Source organism: Molossus molossus, unplaced genomic scaffold (assembly GCF_014108415.1).
Source record: "Molossus molossus isolate mMolMol1 unplaced genomic scaffold, mMolMol1.p scaffold_m16_p_19, whole genome shotgun sequence".
NCBI lineage: Eukaryota > Metazoa > Chordata > Mammalia > Chiroptera > Molossidae > Molossus > Molossus molossus.
Window position 1 is genome coordinate 1,942,890 of NW_023425354.1, and position 14,379 is coordinate 1,957,268.

Here is a 14,379-nt window from a genome sequence, read left to right on the forward strand (position 1 = left end):
TCTCAAAGCCTCACCACGACTGCTCATTGTAACAGCCGAACATCGAAAACAACGCTGACATCCATGAAAAGTCGGCACATCCGCACGGTGGAAGATTACTCGGCAATGAAAAAGGACAGGGTGTTCGTACACATGGATGAATCGCAGTCATTACGCTGAGTAACGTTAGTGAGACAAAAACACATGCTGTAGGATTCCACTGAGATGAGGTTCTGGAGAACATGAATTCCGATCTTGGCCAAAAGCAGACCAGTGGCTGCCTGGGGACAAGGGTGTGGGGGTAGACCCTGTCCACACAGCTCCCCGTCACAGTAAAGACGGGATACTGGGAGGTGTGGCGAGGGGAGGGTGTGAGGGCACTGCTTTGAGGCTGCACAGTTCGTTCAGCCCCTCACCCACCACCAATCAGGAGTGTCCAGGGGCCCGTGGGGGATGGAGTGTGTACCTCCATGTCAGGCCCTCGGGCACACCCTCCGTACCCTGGACGCTACAGGGACCCGCAGAGACTTGACTACAGATGCCCTTTTATTACAAATAATTGCACTTAAAAGGGAAGGTTTCCCCAGTCCTGTGAATTCTCCCGAGTTCCCCAGAAAGCAGTCTGCGGCGGCCACCCAGCTCCATCCTGCCGTCGGGGCCCAGGTGCCTCAGCGCCCCACGCACCACCTTCACGTCACCTGCAGGCAGCTGGCAACTGATGCTACGCGCGTGCCAGGCAGGGGTGGGCTATGGGGAGCGAGCCTTCAGTGAAACGTCCAACCCAGGCCACCCTCAGGGCGGAGAGCCGGGCAGAGGGGCTGGCCCAGAGCCCAGCCCGGGAGGTAGACAGTGAGCCGATCTGGGTGCTGGAGGGACGTCAGGCCCCTCGAAGGGTGAGCTCCAGGCCCCACACGCCACTGGCCTCGGCTAAGACCAGCTGATGAGGAACTGCTGTCCCATGGTCAGCGAGACAGGGATGTCCAGGGTCTGGGAACGAGAAAGAACCACTGGCCACCAGGCCATCACCGGCAGAGGAGAGACCCCGACGCTGGGCAGACGAGAGCCTGGACACGGGCGGGCGGCGGCGGCCTGAGAGGCTTCTCTCGGTCCCTCCCCCGCTGACAAAGCTCATGTGCTTCATCAGGCCCCGAACACGTGGCCGTCAGGGCAGACGCCGGCACCAGAAGGCGACAGCGTGAGGGGCCGATCCTTCCCACCCCACAAGGATCCAGTCCGCCCCCCCAGGAGGCTTGAGTGTCCATGGCTTCCAGACAGCATGTCCCATGATGCCAGCTCGGCGGACAGCGCCCCAGGATCCTAGGTGCCTCCTGCCCCTCCCCCTCCCGGGGGACAAGCCCTCTGGCTTGGTCTGCGGCTCTTGCCTGGGTGTCAGGGCTGTATGTGAAGTCGAGGACAGGGACGCCGTTGGAGAGGACCTGCTGGGGGGCCGAGGCCACTCCCAGGACCGTCACCTTCCGCAGCTGCAGGCCAGCCCCCTCACCGCTCACGTGCACCAGCTGGTTCACAATGGTGTTCTGGCCCCGCAGAGACACAGCCGGGCATGAGCAGATGGCCCAGGCAGGAAGCCCCCAGGATGGGGCCCTGGACACACAGGGGAGGGCAGGCGGGCACCCCGGCCCGTGCTAGCAGAACACTCAGGACTCCAGCCAGGGGGCACTTGGGCTGACCCTCCAGGGGACAGGTGGCTATCCCGGGACCCCAGGCCGGGCTCCCTCCCCAGACCAGGGCAGTCACCGCCGGGACTGGCAGGTCAGGACTCACATTCCTGGCCTGAAAGACGACCTGCGTGTAGGCCCCGCGCTCCAGCACCCCCAGGCTCTCCCCGTCGTCCCAGAAGAGCTCGCCTCGGGCCTCCCCGCGCGGGGTCAGGGCCACAGCCAGCGCCATGGGCTGCTTGCGGGACTCCGCGGTCGTGAGGGCGGGGCCCTGGAAAGTGCACACGTCACTGCTGCACACCTGGCGGAGCCCCCAGACCTGGGGCGGGAAGGACGCGAGGACAGACCCGCGCCCAGGAAACCCGCGTCTGCGACAGCTTGCAGCCCAGGGGCCCGGACCCCCGTGGCGGCCGGCCTGTCCGAATGGAGCCCGGAGGACGAGAGGCTCACAGATGTTTGCAGACCGGCTGCCTCCTGGGACAGGCGACGGAGCAGCCCCATGCCCCACGCCAGCCACGGGTCACTGCACCTGTATCCAGAGCCTCCGTGCCGGGCCCGCTCACCCCCCACCCAGACACGGCCCCTCTGCCCGGGACCTGAGGCTGGACGCCCCGCGGGACACAGCAATGTGGGTCCCAGACCAATGGCCCCAGTGTCCGGCCCAGGTACCTGCAGGGGGATGATGTGTCCAGCCCGGAGGTGGACGTTGATGGTGTCCAGTGGCGCTGGCAGCGACACCCACTGCCCCTCACTGTGGATGGCAGACCGGACGGGTGCCGGAGGTGGAGACGGGAGGCTGCCGAGCGCCGCTACTGGGACCTGGACGGGGACAGCGCGTCACCAAGGGTCCTGGGCAGTGGCGAGGCCCAGTGCTGTCAGCAGGAGCCAAGGGCTGCACACGGAGGCCCAGGAGGCCAGGCAGACACAAGCCGGTGTGACCTCAGGGACAGAGACCTGGCCACTTAGTGGGAACATGAGGGGCCCGAAGCCCGGGTCTGGGTGGGGCAGGTCAGAGGGCATTGGGACGGGCAGGATGTTGGGAGCAAAAAAAGAGGGGTCCTGCTCCACCTGTGGCAGGGAAGCCCGCAGGACCCCAGAAAGTTACAGCTGGGGCCTCGGTTTGCTCATCTGGAAAATGGGTTCCTGCAAAGATCACGTGGGATGACGCCGGGGAGCACCCAGGCGAGCCCACACGGATGGGACAGGAGGAGAGACCCCTTTGTCCCCAGTCCTCGGGGAGAGGGCCCGGACTCACCGCCTGCAGGTCGTACCACGTGCCAGAGGGGAAGTAGCCGGTTACTTCCACCTTCCCGGCCTCGAGCACCGGCGTGATGAGCAGAGCCTCCCCCCACAGCAGCTGGCGGTCCACGGTCCAGGTGCGGGGGTCCTCGGGGAACCTGCTCAGGAGGAACAGGGGCGGGGCACCTGAAGTCAGTGCACCCACGAGGCCAGCAGGGAAGCAGCAGGGGCCCCAGGAGCCAGGACCCGGGGGAATGCGGCAGGTCTCCCTCTAGCCGCCCTGCCTGGTCAGCACAGTGAGGCGCCAGGCGGGGGGCCACCCACGCCGCCTGTTCTGCAAGCTGTCCTTGCTGCTGTCTGTCTGTCCTCAGTGCTGTCTGAGCCCTGGACGCCCGGGGGAGGGGCCTCTGCCGTGTCATTGGTGACGCCTCCCACTCCGGCGGCCTTTGCCATGTGCTTAGAGCCGCTCAGCGGTTCAGTTTCTGTGCAGACAGGTGCCATTTCCCCAAGTTAACCCTCGTTCCTCTCTGCTGCGCCTGGAAGCCGCCCACAGCGGTTCCTGTCCTGCAGCTCACTGTCGACATTTACCTGGTTACCCCACCGGGAACTTCAGCCTCAGGCGAGGGGAAAGCAGCCTGCGTTTCCCAGGGGTGACTGGTGACCTCCCCTCCAACATGAGCTGCCATCTAGGGCGCAGCCTGTCCCCGCGGGGGCGCAGCCCGTCGGGCCCTTTCCCTGGACCAGCCCCGAGGACGTTCAGTCACTATGGTCGTATAACCAGTTCCCACTGGGGGCCGGGTCCCTGCTCTGCCCTTCATCCCAGGTCTCCCGAGCTGGCATCTACGGGGTGCGACCTGGGGTGCGTGGGAGGGGTGCGGGGGTGCCCGGTAGGCCCAGGTTTTGGCCTCGGCTCACTCAGCTGCCGGGCTGTCCCCCCCAGGGGCACCGAGGGACCCCGTCCTGCCCCGGGCACTCACTCCAGAAAGAGGGGCCGGGCCACGGTGTCGCCCCTGGCGTGGGCGCGGAGGAACAGCGTGTAGAGGTGGGGCAGCAGGGCGTAGCGCAGGCCCAGGGCCGTCCTCATGGCTCGCTGAGCCTGCTCGCTGAACCTGTAGGGCTCCTGAGGCTGTGGCGGAGACAGGGCGGAGGAAGCACCGGTCCTGGCCCCAGGGGCCGCCCTGGTCCCCTGCTCCTCTGGGCGGGCTGTGCCGGGCCTGTCAGGACCGGACCCCGGACGGAGACCCGCCCCCACCTACCAGGCTGTGCAGGTCGTTGTGGTTCCGCATGAAGGGGTAGAAGGCCCCCAGCTGGGTCCAGCGCACACACAGCTCCTCCGTCGTGTTGCCCAAGAAGCCGCAGACGTCGGCCCCCACCAGGGGCACCCCCAGCAGGTTGAACAGCAGGGTTTCTGCAGGGCAGACAGGGCCTGAGGCCACAGCCCTCCCACACCCCGGCCAGGCCCTCGCCGGCCTCGGCACGGTCCATCGGGGTTGGCAGGGGGACAACCTGTACCTGCCGTGTGCTCCCTAACACCTGGGCGGGGGCCGGGAGCACACTAGCCCGTCAGGGTTGAAGGGCGTCCTCCAAAAATAGAACATTCCAGTCCTAACCCCCAGACCTGTGAACGGGACCTTACTGGGAAATAGGGTCTTTGCAGGTGTGACCCCATTAAGATGAGGTCATTAGGCCCTAATCCGATACGCCTGGTGACCTTACAAGAAAATAAAGACACACGGGGGGAAGCCGTAAGATGACAGAGGTCCGAGGGGTGCAGCCCCAGGCCCAGCACCGTGGGCTGCTGTGCGGAGAGGCAGGAGGGACTCTACCAGGGGCCCGGGGGCGTGGCCTGGCCCCGCCCACACCGTGATCAGGCCCCCGACTGTGCAGGACTGCCTGTGGCTTTGGGCTCCCCAGTGTGTGGCACCTGGTGAGAGCGGAGGGGTCAGTGAGCCCCTGCGCTGCGAGGAGCCAGGGTCCGGGTGGGCTCAGCCTGGCGCCCGCCACTGCTCACGGCCCAGGGCCCTGGGGACTCGTCTGGTTGTCACCGGTGCCACCCCGGAGCGGCATGACCTCTGCCTGGTGACCAGCAGCTCACAGCAGAACTAAAACCCCGGAACTGGAGCAGGACGCCAAGCCAGGACCTGGACCCCGAGGCGGCTTGAGAGACTGGCCTGCGGGTGCTGGGCGCCCCCACCCCCACCACACCTGCCCCAGGGGCAAATCAGAACCAGGGGCACCTGTGGGCAGAGCCAGCCTCTGAAGGAGGGAGGCACTCTCTCCCCACAGCTCAGCTGGGCAGGACGCCCCTGCGCCCCAAGTTCTGCACCTGCACCCCACTCAGAAGCAGGCCTTCCAGGTCGAAGCGCTTCCGCCCGGTGTCGGAGGCTCCGAGCTGCCCCGGTGACCCGGCACGCCCTCCTCCCGACCGCCCCGGGCTCCTGGCCACCAGTGGCATCGGAACAAGAGCTACGCTGCCCTTTGCGGGGGGAGGGGGAAGCGGGCACCGAGACCGGCGGGGCAGGCGGCGCTGGCAGACTGTGAGGCCAGAAGGGACACTGTGGGAGAATCTGCCGCCTGCCAGGCCACGTGGGGATGAGGACAACGAGAAGAGGAGGCCACAGGTGCGCCAGCTGCACAGGTGCGCCGGTGCCCGTGTGCCCGAGCCGTGCCGAGCCCAGCACCCCGCTCTGATGCGCCTCCCGGGGGCCCACTGCTCCCGACGGCGCTGTCACCTGGCACCGACGAGGACAGCTGCTCCCAGCTGCTCCACACGTCCCCAGTCCAGTGGCCGGCGTACTGGCCGTGGCCGGCGAAGGTCGAGCGGGAGATGACAAAGGGGCGTGTCCCCCGAGCCTTCACCAGGGCCCTGGGCGGAGTGGGGGACAGCGCTGTGTGGAGCGGGTCACGGCCCCCGGCGTGCCCGGCATGTAGCAGGGACCAAGCGGGGCGGGTGGGGGAGGCAAGGCCAGGCCACTGCCGACGCTGCTGGGCAGTCAGCTGCCGGGCCTCCAGCTTCTCTCGACACACGTCACAGGGGGGACAAGCTCCTCCTGGCTCTGAGGTGCTGGCCGCCAGCTGGCCCGGGGGCGGCCTGGGCTCCCTACCTCCCTGCACCCCCACCGCTCACGCAGCCTCACCTGTGGGAGGCCAAGGCCTCGGTCAGGCCGTACATGTTGTGCAGGTCGTAGTGGGTGGACAGGAACTGACGGCTGGAGGCGCAGATGGTGGCTGCCCGGAGGGTCCCGCCGACCACCCCTGGGGAGAGCGAGGCTGTTTCCGCCGCCTCCGCCCAGCGGCCTGTGCCCCTACCTCCCGGAGCACCCTCGGAACCTGGGGCGTCTCACGCAGGCCCCGCTTTCCGAGGGCAGGGACAAGGTGATGCCGAAGGCTGCCCTTCGCGGACCCAGACTCACGGCACCTGCCCTTGACCCACCTTAAGTCTCTGTCCGTCTTCCTGAGCCCGACAGGCCCGCCCTCACGGGGTCTCACCTCAGCTGCACGGCTGGGGCCACACGGCAGAGCTGGCGTCTCCCACACCTGACCCTCACTCCTGGGCCCCCCCTCTTGGCTGGCTGCAGCCGTTGACTCCTCAGGGGTCCCAGACCAGAGGCCCTCCCATCCGTAGCTGGTGCGGGCGGCAGGTGGGAGCTCACCTGGTACGTAGGGCGGGTTCTCCAGGTCGCTGTCCGGGCAGCCGTCCACCGAGCCCTTCACGAAGTTGGACGGCTCGTTCATGTCCTGCAGAGAGGCCCTAGAGGTGGGCGCAAGGGCGGGGCCGGCGCCCCAGGCTCAGGGACACCCAGGGCGGGGGCACACTCACAATCCACATGCCGTCAAAGGGCACCTGGGCGTGGAACTCGGCCACCATGTCCTGCCACCAGTCCAGGGCCTCGGGGTTGGTGAAGTCGGGGAAGGCAGTGGGCCCTGGCCACACCTGGGTGAGAGGCCAGAGGGGAGAAGCCCAGTGACCCCAGCTGGAAGGAGGCCACCGTCACCCCGCTCTATCCACTGGCCAGGACCGCCCCTCGGCCCCGCCCCCACTCTACCTTCCCGATCAGGGGCTGCCCGGTCTCGTTGGTGATGAACACCCCCCTCCGCAGCCCCTCATCGTAGGGTCGGTAGCTCCCGGGGGGGCCGGAGCTGCTGATGGCAGGATCCTGGGAGCGAGAGACCCGTGGGCGAAGGAAACGCCCCAAACCTTGGCGCCAGGGCCGGGAAGGGGACACAGGATGTCACCGAGACACCGCAGGCTGAGGCCCTCGTGTGTGCGGGTCCCGGACACGCACGCCGGCCTCGGGGCGCCACCTGGGTGCACCTGGGCGCGGGCCTCACCTCTGCTCTGGGGGCTTCAGGGTTGCACAAACGTCGCATAGTGAGCATTTCTTTCTTCCAGACTAAACAAAGGTCTGCGTCTGCCTCCCTGCTCTGAGCGGCCACTGACGCCAGCAGCCGCGGAGGGGCCGCGAGGAGGCGACCGGTGACCGGTGACCGGTGACCGATGACCGGCACGACGCCAACCGGATTTCCTCTCCCTGGGGTTACCCCTCCCCTCCGCCTCCTCCAGCCACAGGCTGGGCCCCCGAATCACATCCGTCTGGCTTTGGGGACAGGCCCAGGGAGGGTGTATTTTCGTGCTGGGCCACCCAGCCCTGCCGCCTTCCTGAGACAGAGCCGACCTGGGCACGGGGGCCAGGAGACACGCGAGCCCCTGCACACTGCTCCACCTGGCCCTTCCGGTGCTGGGCGATGTCAGCGGAGCGTCCCCCCCTTGCTCCGAGCCAGTCAAATAGCCTAGAACCGAAAGGGTCCTGAGCAGCAGGCAGAGACCCGTATGCTGGACACCACTGGGCAGCAGGGGCCACGTCCGCAAACCTGAGATCCTTCCACGTCTAGGACGCTCAGAAAGCAGCCTCGGTGCCCACGGCGGGCACGGGGAGGGTGCCAACGGGAGTCGGGCCACCAGGCCGGTCAGCCGCACGCTGGCGGGAGGGGCACTCACCACGATCATCACGTACCGCCGGCCGCCCTGGTGGAGGTCCCGCACCATGGCCGGGAAGTCCCCGAAGCCGTCCTTGTTGAAGGTGAAGTCCCGCCTGGCGTCCATGTAGTCCAGGTCGTTCCACTGGACGTCCTGCAGCGTGGCACCCGGGCGGTGGGCCCTGGCCTGCGCGGGCGAGCCCTGCGCCCCCCCCCGCGGCCCGGGACCCCCGCACTCACCAGGGGAAAGCCGGCCCTGGTCATCTTCTCCACCACCTGGCGGGTGACGGCGGTGGAGGAGTAGCCCCAGCGGCAGAGGTGGAAGCCCAGGCCCCAGTATGGCGGCATGAACGGGCGGCCTGTGCGACAGGGAGGTGGCTGGGTGAGGGGCGGGGGGCGAGAGGGAGTGGACGGGAAGGGGGGGGCAGGCCTACCGACGACGTCCAGGTACTGCTGGACCACACTCTTGGGCTCCGGGCCCAGGAAGACATACACGTCCAGGATCCCACCGGTCGACCTCCAGCTGAGGGCCGGGCTTGGCTGCAGGACCACATCTGTGGGGGGCAGACCTGGGGCTCAGGGACAGAGACCCGCCTGCCCCCAGGGCCCTTGGCACCTCACAGAGGGACGGGCCAAACTACCTCTGGTGAAGGGGGTCCTCCCACAGGGAGCCCGGGAACAGCCTGCGTAGGGACAGGGGACCCTGAGGACTTGCGGACCCTGGAGCAGGGCAGGAAGAGGCTGAGCGACTGGACCTCAGGGCTCCCCTCTCGGGCCCCTGCCCCAAGCCGAGGGCGGAGCTGGAGAGGCCACAGCCCACGTCATTTCCCAGGAGAGCAGAGGCCTGACCCTGTCCGCAGCCTGTCTCCTGTCCCCCAGCTGGGGAGGCAGGTGCAGAGGCCCCGCTCCGCCCACACAGGAGGGTATCTGGCCACGCCCAGGGCGGCCCCTGGCCTGGGAGCTCTGACTGGGGGGTGGGGGGCGGACCTGGCCGCTGGCTTACCCAGGGCGTTGCTGTTTAGCAGGAAGACCCCGTGAGCCAAGCCCCCATCCTCCAGCACCAGGTAGAAGGGGTGGGACCCGTACAGGTTCACGCCGGGCTGGGGAGCAGAGGACACAGCGCTTGGCCCCTTGCCCGTGCGGCTCCTCCAGTTCGGGCCCCACCCCGGCCACCCCTGTACCGTGGGCGCAATGTCCCGGTTCCAGAGGGTGATCTTGGTCCAGTTGGTGTTGAGCAGGAGGGGGCCGAGGTGCTCAGCGAGGCCAGTGATGTACTGGGACGGCAGGGAGGTGGACAGCTGCAGAAACTGGTCAGCAAAGAACAGGGGCGCCACCGTGGTGTCCAGCCTGTGGGGAGGAGACCAGGCCGCCTCGCCAACAAACCTGACCTGGGCCCTCCCGGAGGGACCCCAGGCCCCGGTGTGCCGAGGGGGCCGGAGCGGCCTGGCCGGCTCTGGACACGCTGACCAGACAGCAGCAGCATGTGAGGCCCGCCAGCCTGGGGTACCGGACGCGGTGTGGAGAGCGCCCTAGCACGCTGGGGAGAGGATGCTGCCTGGTGTGCCCACGCCACCCCGGGCGGGCGGGCTCCATGTGCCCTGGCTGCAGGCGGGAGCTGGGGAAGGCAGCCCCCAACCCCTCCTGACTTAGCAGTTGTGGTGCTGAGCTCCCAGCAAGGGGACAGTGGGCCAGGACAGGTCAGGAACAGTGCCGTCCCAACTCCCTGCCGTCCCACCCGGGGTCAGCACTCACAGCACCCGGCCGTCCAGCTTCCGCCGCACCACCACCCCGAAAGGATCCTGGGAGAAGTCCACACTGTAGAGCGTGGATGGCGCCCGGCTGTGCACTCGCGGGGTCTCCAAGGGCACCTCGTAGCGCCTGTTGGCGGGATCTTTGATCTGGATGAGAGCGGCGGTGTCATGAGGCTGTTGCTGGGCCGGCGACCATCCCCACACCTGCCCACTCCGTCCTGCAGCCGCCGGGGCACGAGGGGTCCGTTCGGTCGCCTCCCTGCGCTCGGTTTCCCTGTGGGCACACCTGCTGTGGTTGCCAGGTTGACGACAGAACCCAGTGAATCGAGCTTCAGAGAAACACATTTTAGTGTGTCTCAGCGCAGGGCGTCTGCACCGAAAGCATAAACTCAGCCCTGGGTTGTCTGGCTCAAGGTCACTAGGCACCGGGCACTTCTGTTTGCTCAATCTGGTAACACTGTCCAACCGGGCACACCTGGCACACGGCGGACGAGAAACGGAACCAGAGCCCTGCCCGGGGCTGGTGCACAGTAACCACTGAGCAATGACACGGTTAAGGAGCGAAGAGCAGGGCCGGCTGCCTGTGCACTACTGTCCGCAGGGCCTCACAGGGCAGCTGCTCTGTGCCCGCCTGCGTTCCGGCGGCTGGGAGAGCGCAGACAAAAGGCCCTGCCTTGGGGACAGAGCCGGCTGCTGGGACCCCACCACCCCCTGCCTGGAATGTCCCCCCTTCCTCCCTCACCACCGTCCCGTCTGCTGGCCGCAGGTCCTGGGTGAGACATCACTTTACCCTCTAGGACAAGTTCTAGGACCTCCTGGTCACTATCAGCTCACACCAGGACTCTCCGCGAGGGCCCAAGACACCTTTGCGCAATAAGCCGAGACCCCACCGAGCCCGTGTTTGCCCTGTCCTCACACTCCGCCCCATCTCGGCGTGTGCCCGGCCCTGCAGCCTGCCCACCGTGAAGTGCAGTCGGCTCTCGGTCTCCACCAGCACGTCCAGCCGCAAGGTCATGATGTCCTTGGGGAAGAAGGTTGGGGCGGCGCGGGTCAGGCTGGCGGTGTAGCCCGTGTCCGTGGTGGTCAGGTTCCCCAGCTTGTAGCTGGGGTAGCTGGGTGGGAAGAAGCACCAGGGAGGCCCCATCTGGGAGCCCCGGGGGCGCCCCACAGGCGCGTAGCAGCAGCCCCGGGCCTCACACTGCTCCCGGGTGATGGCCTTGTCTGGGGCGCAGTCGAAGCGGCGGTTGGGGGGCACGTCGCACTGTGTGGGTGCAGCTCTCGCGTGGGCCTGGGGCCGCAGGCTGCTGGCTCCCTGCTGGGGAGCGCGGAACATCTCCTCGGGTGCTTGGAAGAAGCCGTGCAGCTCTTGGGGGACCAGCGTCAAACTGTTGAGCAGGACATGCCCCAGGAGGGCAGCGGTGACCAAGGAGAGGAGGGCGCAGACCGCCAGCAGGGGTCGGGGGCAGGACGGCCTCCTCAAGCCCATGGTGTCAGTTCCTGGGGGACGGGTCCTGAGGCCTGTGAAGAGAGGAACCAGGCTTAACGGGGAGCAGCCGGGGCCTCGGGGACTCTAAGCAGCTTCCAGGCGTGACCTCGTGCGGCCGGCTGTGCCCAGGGTGGGGTGAGGTCTGCCCAGGAGGTGGGCAGGTGAGGCTCACCCAGTACCAGTCGGACAGACATGGGGAGGGGACACAGGGAAAGGAGAGAAAACGGGTTTGGAGATGCTGTGAAGTGTTACAAATGAAATGCAGGTAGAAGGTCTGTAACAATGATGTAATGACTCAAAGCCCACATGATGGTGACAAGCAGGTTCCACAGCAGTGTGAGCCTGCTTCTGCAGAGACGGAGGTTAAGTTGTGACCAGTGGGGCGGGAGTGGGGGTGCGCTCAGCGGTACCCGCCCCTGCCCTCTGCCGCCTCCTGCTGACTTGTACGGGATACAGCCTGGGCAGCACTGTGGCCCAGGGCAACACTCAGGGGTGGCAAAGCCACAGGAGAGGCCTGGACCCCAGGAGCGGAAGACCAGAGCCCCTCAGAGCCGCGCCAGCCCAGAGGTCAGGTTGGGGGGAAGCGGGCTCGGCTGGGGGAGCCTCGGTGGTCCTGGGTCTGTCTTTGCTGCAGCAGCCGCATTGAGCCTCGCTCTGGTTACTCGGGACGTAAGGCTGCTGTTAGCTTCATTTCGCTTGTCTGTGTGTCCTGAGCGTTTTATAAGGAACACTGTTGGTCTGGCTCCTCCAGGGAGCAGACACGTGGAAGGACGCAGGGATCCTATTAGGGGGTCCTTCCTAAGAGCAAAGGGGGAGGTGCTGGAGGCTGGGAGAGCCATTACACCCCACGGGAGTCTGAGCCCACGGGAGGGCGGCATGGTGGCTGGGTCAGCGCCCCAGACTGCCTGCAGGCGGAGGAAGGTTCAGCCAGGCCACGCGGTTGGAGAGGGTCCTGAAGCCAAAGCTGGCCATCAGGGATTCCGGGGCTCCGGAAGCAGCTTGCTCTAGTTACGCATCATGGGCCAGAAGCACCCTGGTCTCAGGACAGTGGTGGACTTGAGGGAGCAGCCGCCAAGCAGGGTCAATTCCAGTCCATTCTGACGCCAGCTCCCGGACTTAGCACACACCCCACAGGTTAAGGGCTCGGTCCTACAAGACCACCCCGCGCTCACCGTCCTAAGTCCAGGGTCAGCACCACACTTCTAACCAACCAGCGAGGACTTTGAGGTTCCACAACTCCCCGCCTCCTCAGGTTCAACACTGGCCAGAACGAGCCACAGAACTCGGGTTTGTAATAAATGATACAACCAGGAACCACAAGGTGGTGAGGGAAGGGGGAAGGGGCGCCGGGTTTCCACGCCCTCTGAGAGCCTGCCACCCTCCCTGCATCAAAATATGTTCACCAGCTTGGACGGTCTCCAAACCCCAAGAAGTTTAGGATTTCATTATGTAGGCTTGATTGATTAGATCACTGGCATTGGTGATCAATCACCAGCCCCTCTCAGCTCCCCAGATGTTGGGGGTGCAAGTTCCCACCCTGAGTCTTGCTTGTCTTTCTGGAGACCGGCCCCGAGCAATGCCGTGCATCATCTCATTATCATATAAAACACACTCCTCACTCCCAAGATGCCAGGGGTTCAGGACTGGGGAACAACGACTAAATACTTATTTTTCTATCAGTGTCCCAGCTCCACCTGACCCTCTCAGACACATGTGACACCTTGAGATGCGAGGACTCAGAAACTAGGGAACTCAGAGCGCAGAGCAGGGTCCCGGTGGGGAGCTCTAGGTGCCCACCCCTGCCCACCCAGAGTGCAGAAACGGCGGGGTGCTGGGCACGGGGTGCTGGGCACAGGGGTGCTGGGCACGGGGTGCTGGGCACGGGGCGCTGGGCACAGGCGGGACCAGCCCACCCCTCGCGGTTTCCAAGCTACGGCCTGGGAAGAGGCCCAGACGGGAGGCCGTGGGGGTGGGGTGCCGCTGAGAGCAAGGGGAGGAGCGGGAGGTCGGGCCGGGGGCACCGCCCTCCAGTGGCCGCTTGCAGGTCACCGCCTGCAGGGACGCGGCTCCGGCCTCAGCTCAGCTCCGCCCCTGCAGCGGGAAGCGAGGGGCTGTGCCTCAGTTTCCCTCCTGGCCCGGCACTGCGGGCTGAATGAGGACCGAGCAGTGTCCGGGGTCCCCACGTCCTGGGGTCCCCACGTTACTGCTGCCCCGCCGCGCGCGGACCCCGGCTCGACGTGCCCAGCTTCTCCAATAGGAAATCACTGACGACCGGCCGGTCAATCGACCCATCGATCCCTCCCGCTCTCGGGCGTCACGAGTGCCCCGACCCGCCAAGCCTCCGGCTTGCAGCGGACCGCGCGGGGCCCGCACACCAGCCCCGGCCCGCTAGCCGCTGCCCGCTCACCTCCGCGCACGCGCGCACGCTCCCGGACCACTCACCTCTGCGCACGCGCGCTCAGCGCCAGTCCCGCACACCTTTGCGCACGCGCGCCGGGCCCGCAGCTGCGATCCAGGGTCAGGTGCTGGCGGTCGCGGTCAAGGAGGGAGCGGACCACGTGACCGCCAACGCGCAGGCGCCCTGGGTTAGGATGCGCTTCTCTGGCCGTGCGCCCCCTGGTGGAGGGGCGAGCCGGGCCACATGCCGTATCCTGACCCTCCCGCTGCGCACCTGCGATGTGGGGGTTGGGGCGCGCCCCTTGCGGTGGACCGCAGCTCCCCGGAGCGGCGCTCTGACGCCGCGACCTTGCCCTTCGGGGTCGGGGAGGGGGCGACACCCACCCGTAGCACATGCCAGCGGCTGTCAGGCTTCCTGGGAGCTGCCGGGCTGCTCCAGGGCCCCGCTCCTGCCAATCTAGCCTAAAAGGCGGGCGCAGGTGTTCAGCACCCAAAAGGCAGAGGGAGCGACGTCAGAGCCGCTTCAAGTAACTTAACCGTATTGCGTAGCGGACAACACTGTCGTCACGCGTGAAGCTGACCGTCGTGACCACGTTAGCTTTGCAAGGATGTCTCGTACCGTGGGAAGCGCCCGTGTGTGGACGAGCGCGCACGAGGCGGTCTTGCCCGCGGGGCGCCCACCCGGGACTCGCGGGAAGGACCTGCCGGGCGTGGGGGGGGCGCCTGGGGGTGGAGGGGCTGCGCGCCTCCCCGATTCTGTTTGGCTTTCGCGTTTCTCAAACGTGTTAGGATCAATAAGCCTTTCTCCATATTCGGAAAAATATTTATTTTTCTGTTGACAGGTTTGAAAGTGAAATTATGTTGTGGATAGTTT

General features: G+C 66.6%; 1 protein-coding gene across 2 annotated transcripts; it reads right to left on the reverse strand.

Annotated features, from left to right (window-relative positions):
* Positions 1-566: 566 nt before the first annotated feature.
* Positions 567-13,525, reverse strand: GAA (glucosidase alpha, acid). Of its 2 annotated transcripts, none has more exons than XM_036269538.1 (20): positions 13,516-13,525; positions 10,584-11,140; positions 9,624-9,769; positions 9,053-9,218; positions 8,875-8,971; positions 8,306-8,425; positions 8,112-8,230; positions 7,894-8,025; positions 6,941-7,051; positions 6,739-6,828; positions 6,548-6,632; positions 6,032-6,149; positions 5,627-5,760; positions 4,151-4,302; positions 3,872-4,020; positions 2,911-3,052; positions 2,325-2,474; positions 1,762-1,926; positions 1,362-1,514; positions 567-966 (listed from the first exon to the last, which is right to left on the reverse strand). In XM_036269538.1, the coding sequence occupies exons 2-20, from the start codon at positions 11,106-11,108 to the stop codon at positions 907-909; spliced, it is 2,814 nt and encodes a 937-aa protein (XP_036125431.1). In that variant the 5' UTR covers positions 11,109-11,140; positions 13,516-13,525; the 3' UTR covers positions 567-906. The 2 variants fall into 2 exon arrangements, with proteins under 2 accessions (XP_036125431.1, XP_036125430.1); XM_036269537.1 differs by having other exon boundaries at positions 6,715-6,828.
* Between the last annotated feature and the right edge of the window lie 854 nt (positions 13,526-14,379).

Excerpts from the sequence above, each read along its gene's own strand:
- GAA (XM_036269537.1), bottom strand. The coding sequence starts at position 11,108 with ATGGGCTTGAGGAGGCCGTCCTGCCCCCGACCCCTGCTGGCGGTCTGC. Across the intron at positions 8,972-9,052 it reads ACCGGGACATTGCGCCCACG|CCCGGCGTGAACCTGTACGG; the intron begins GTACAGGGGTGG and ends TCTGCTCCCCAG. Across the intron at positions 4,021-4,150 it reads ACAACGACCTGCACAGCCTG|CCTCAGGAGCCCTACAGGTT; the intron begins GTAGGTGGGGGC and ends TCTCCGCCACAG.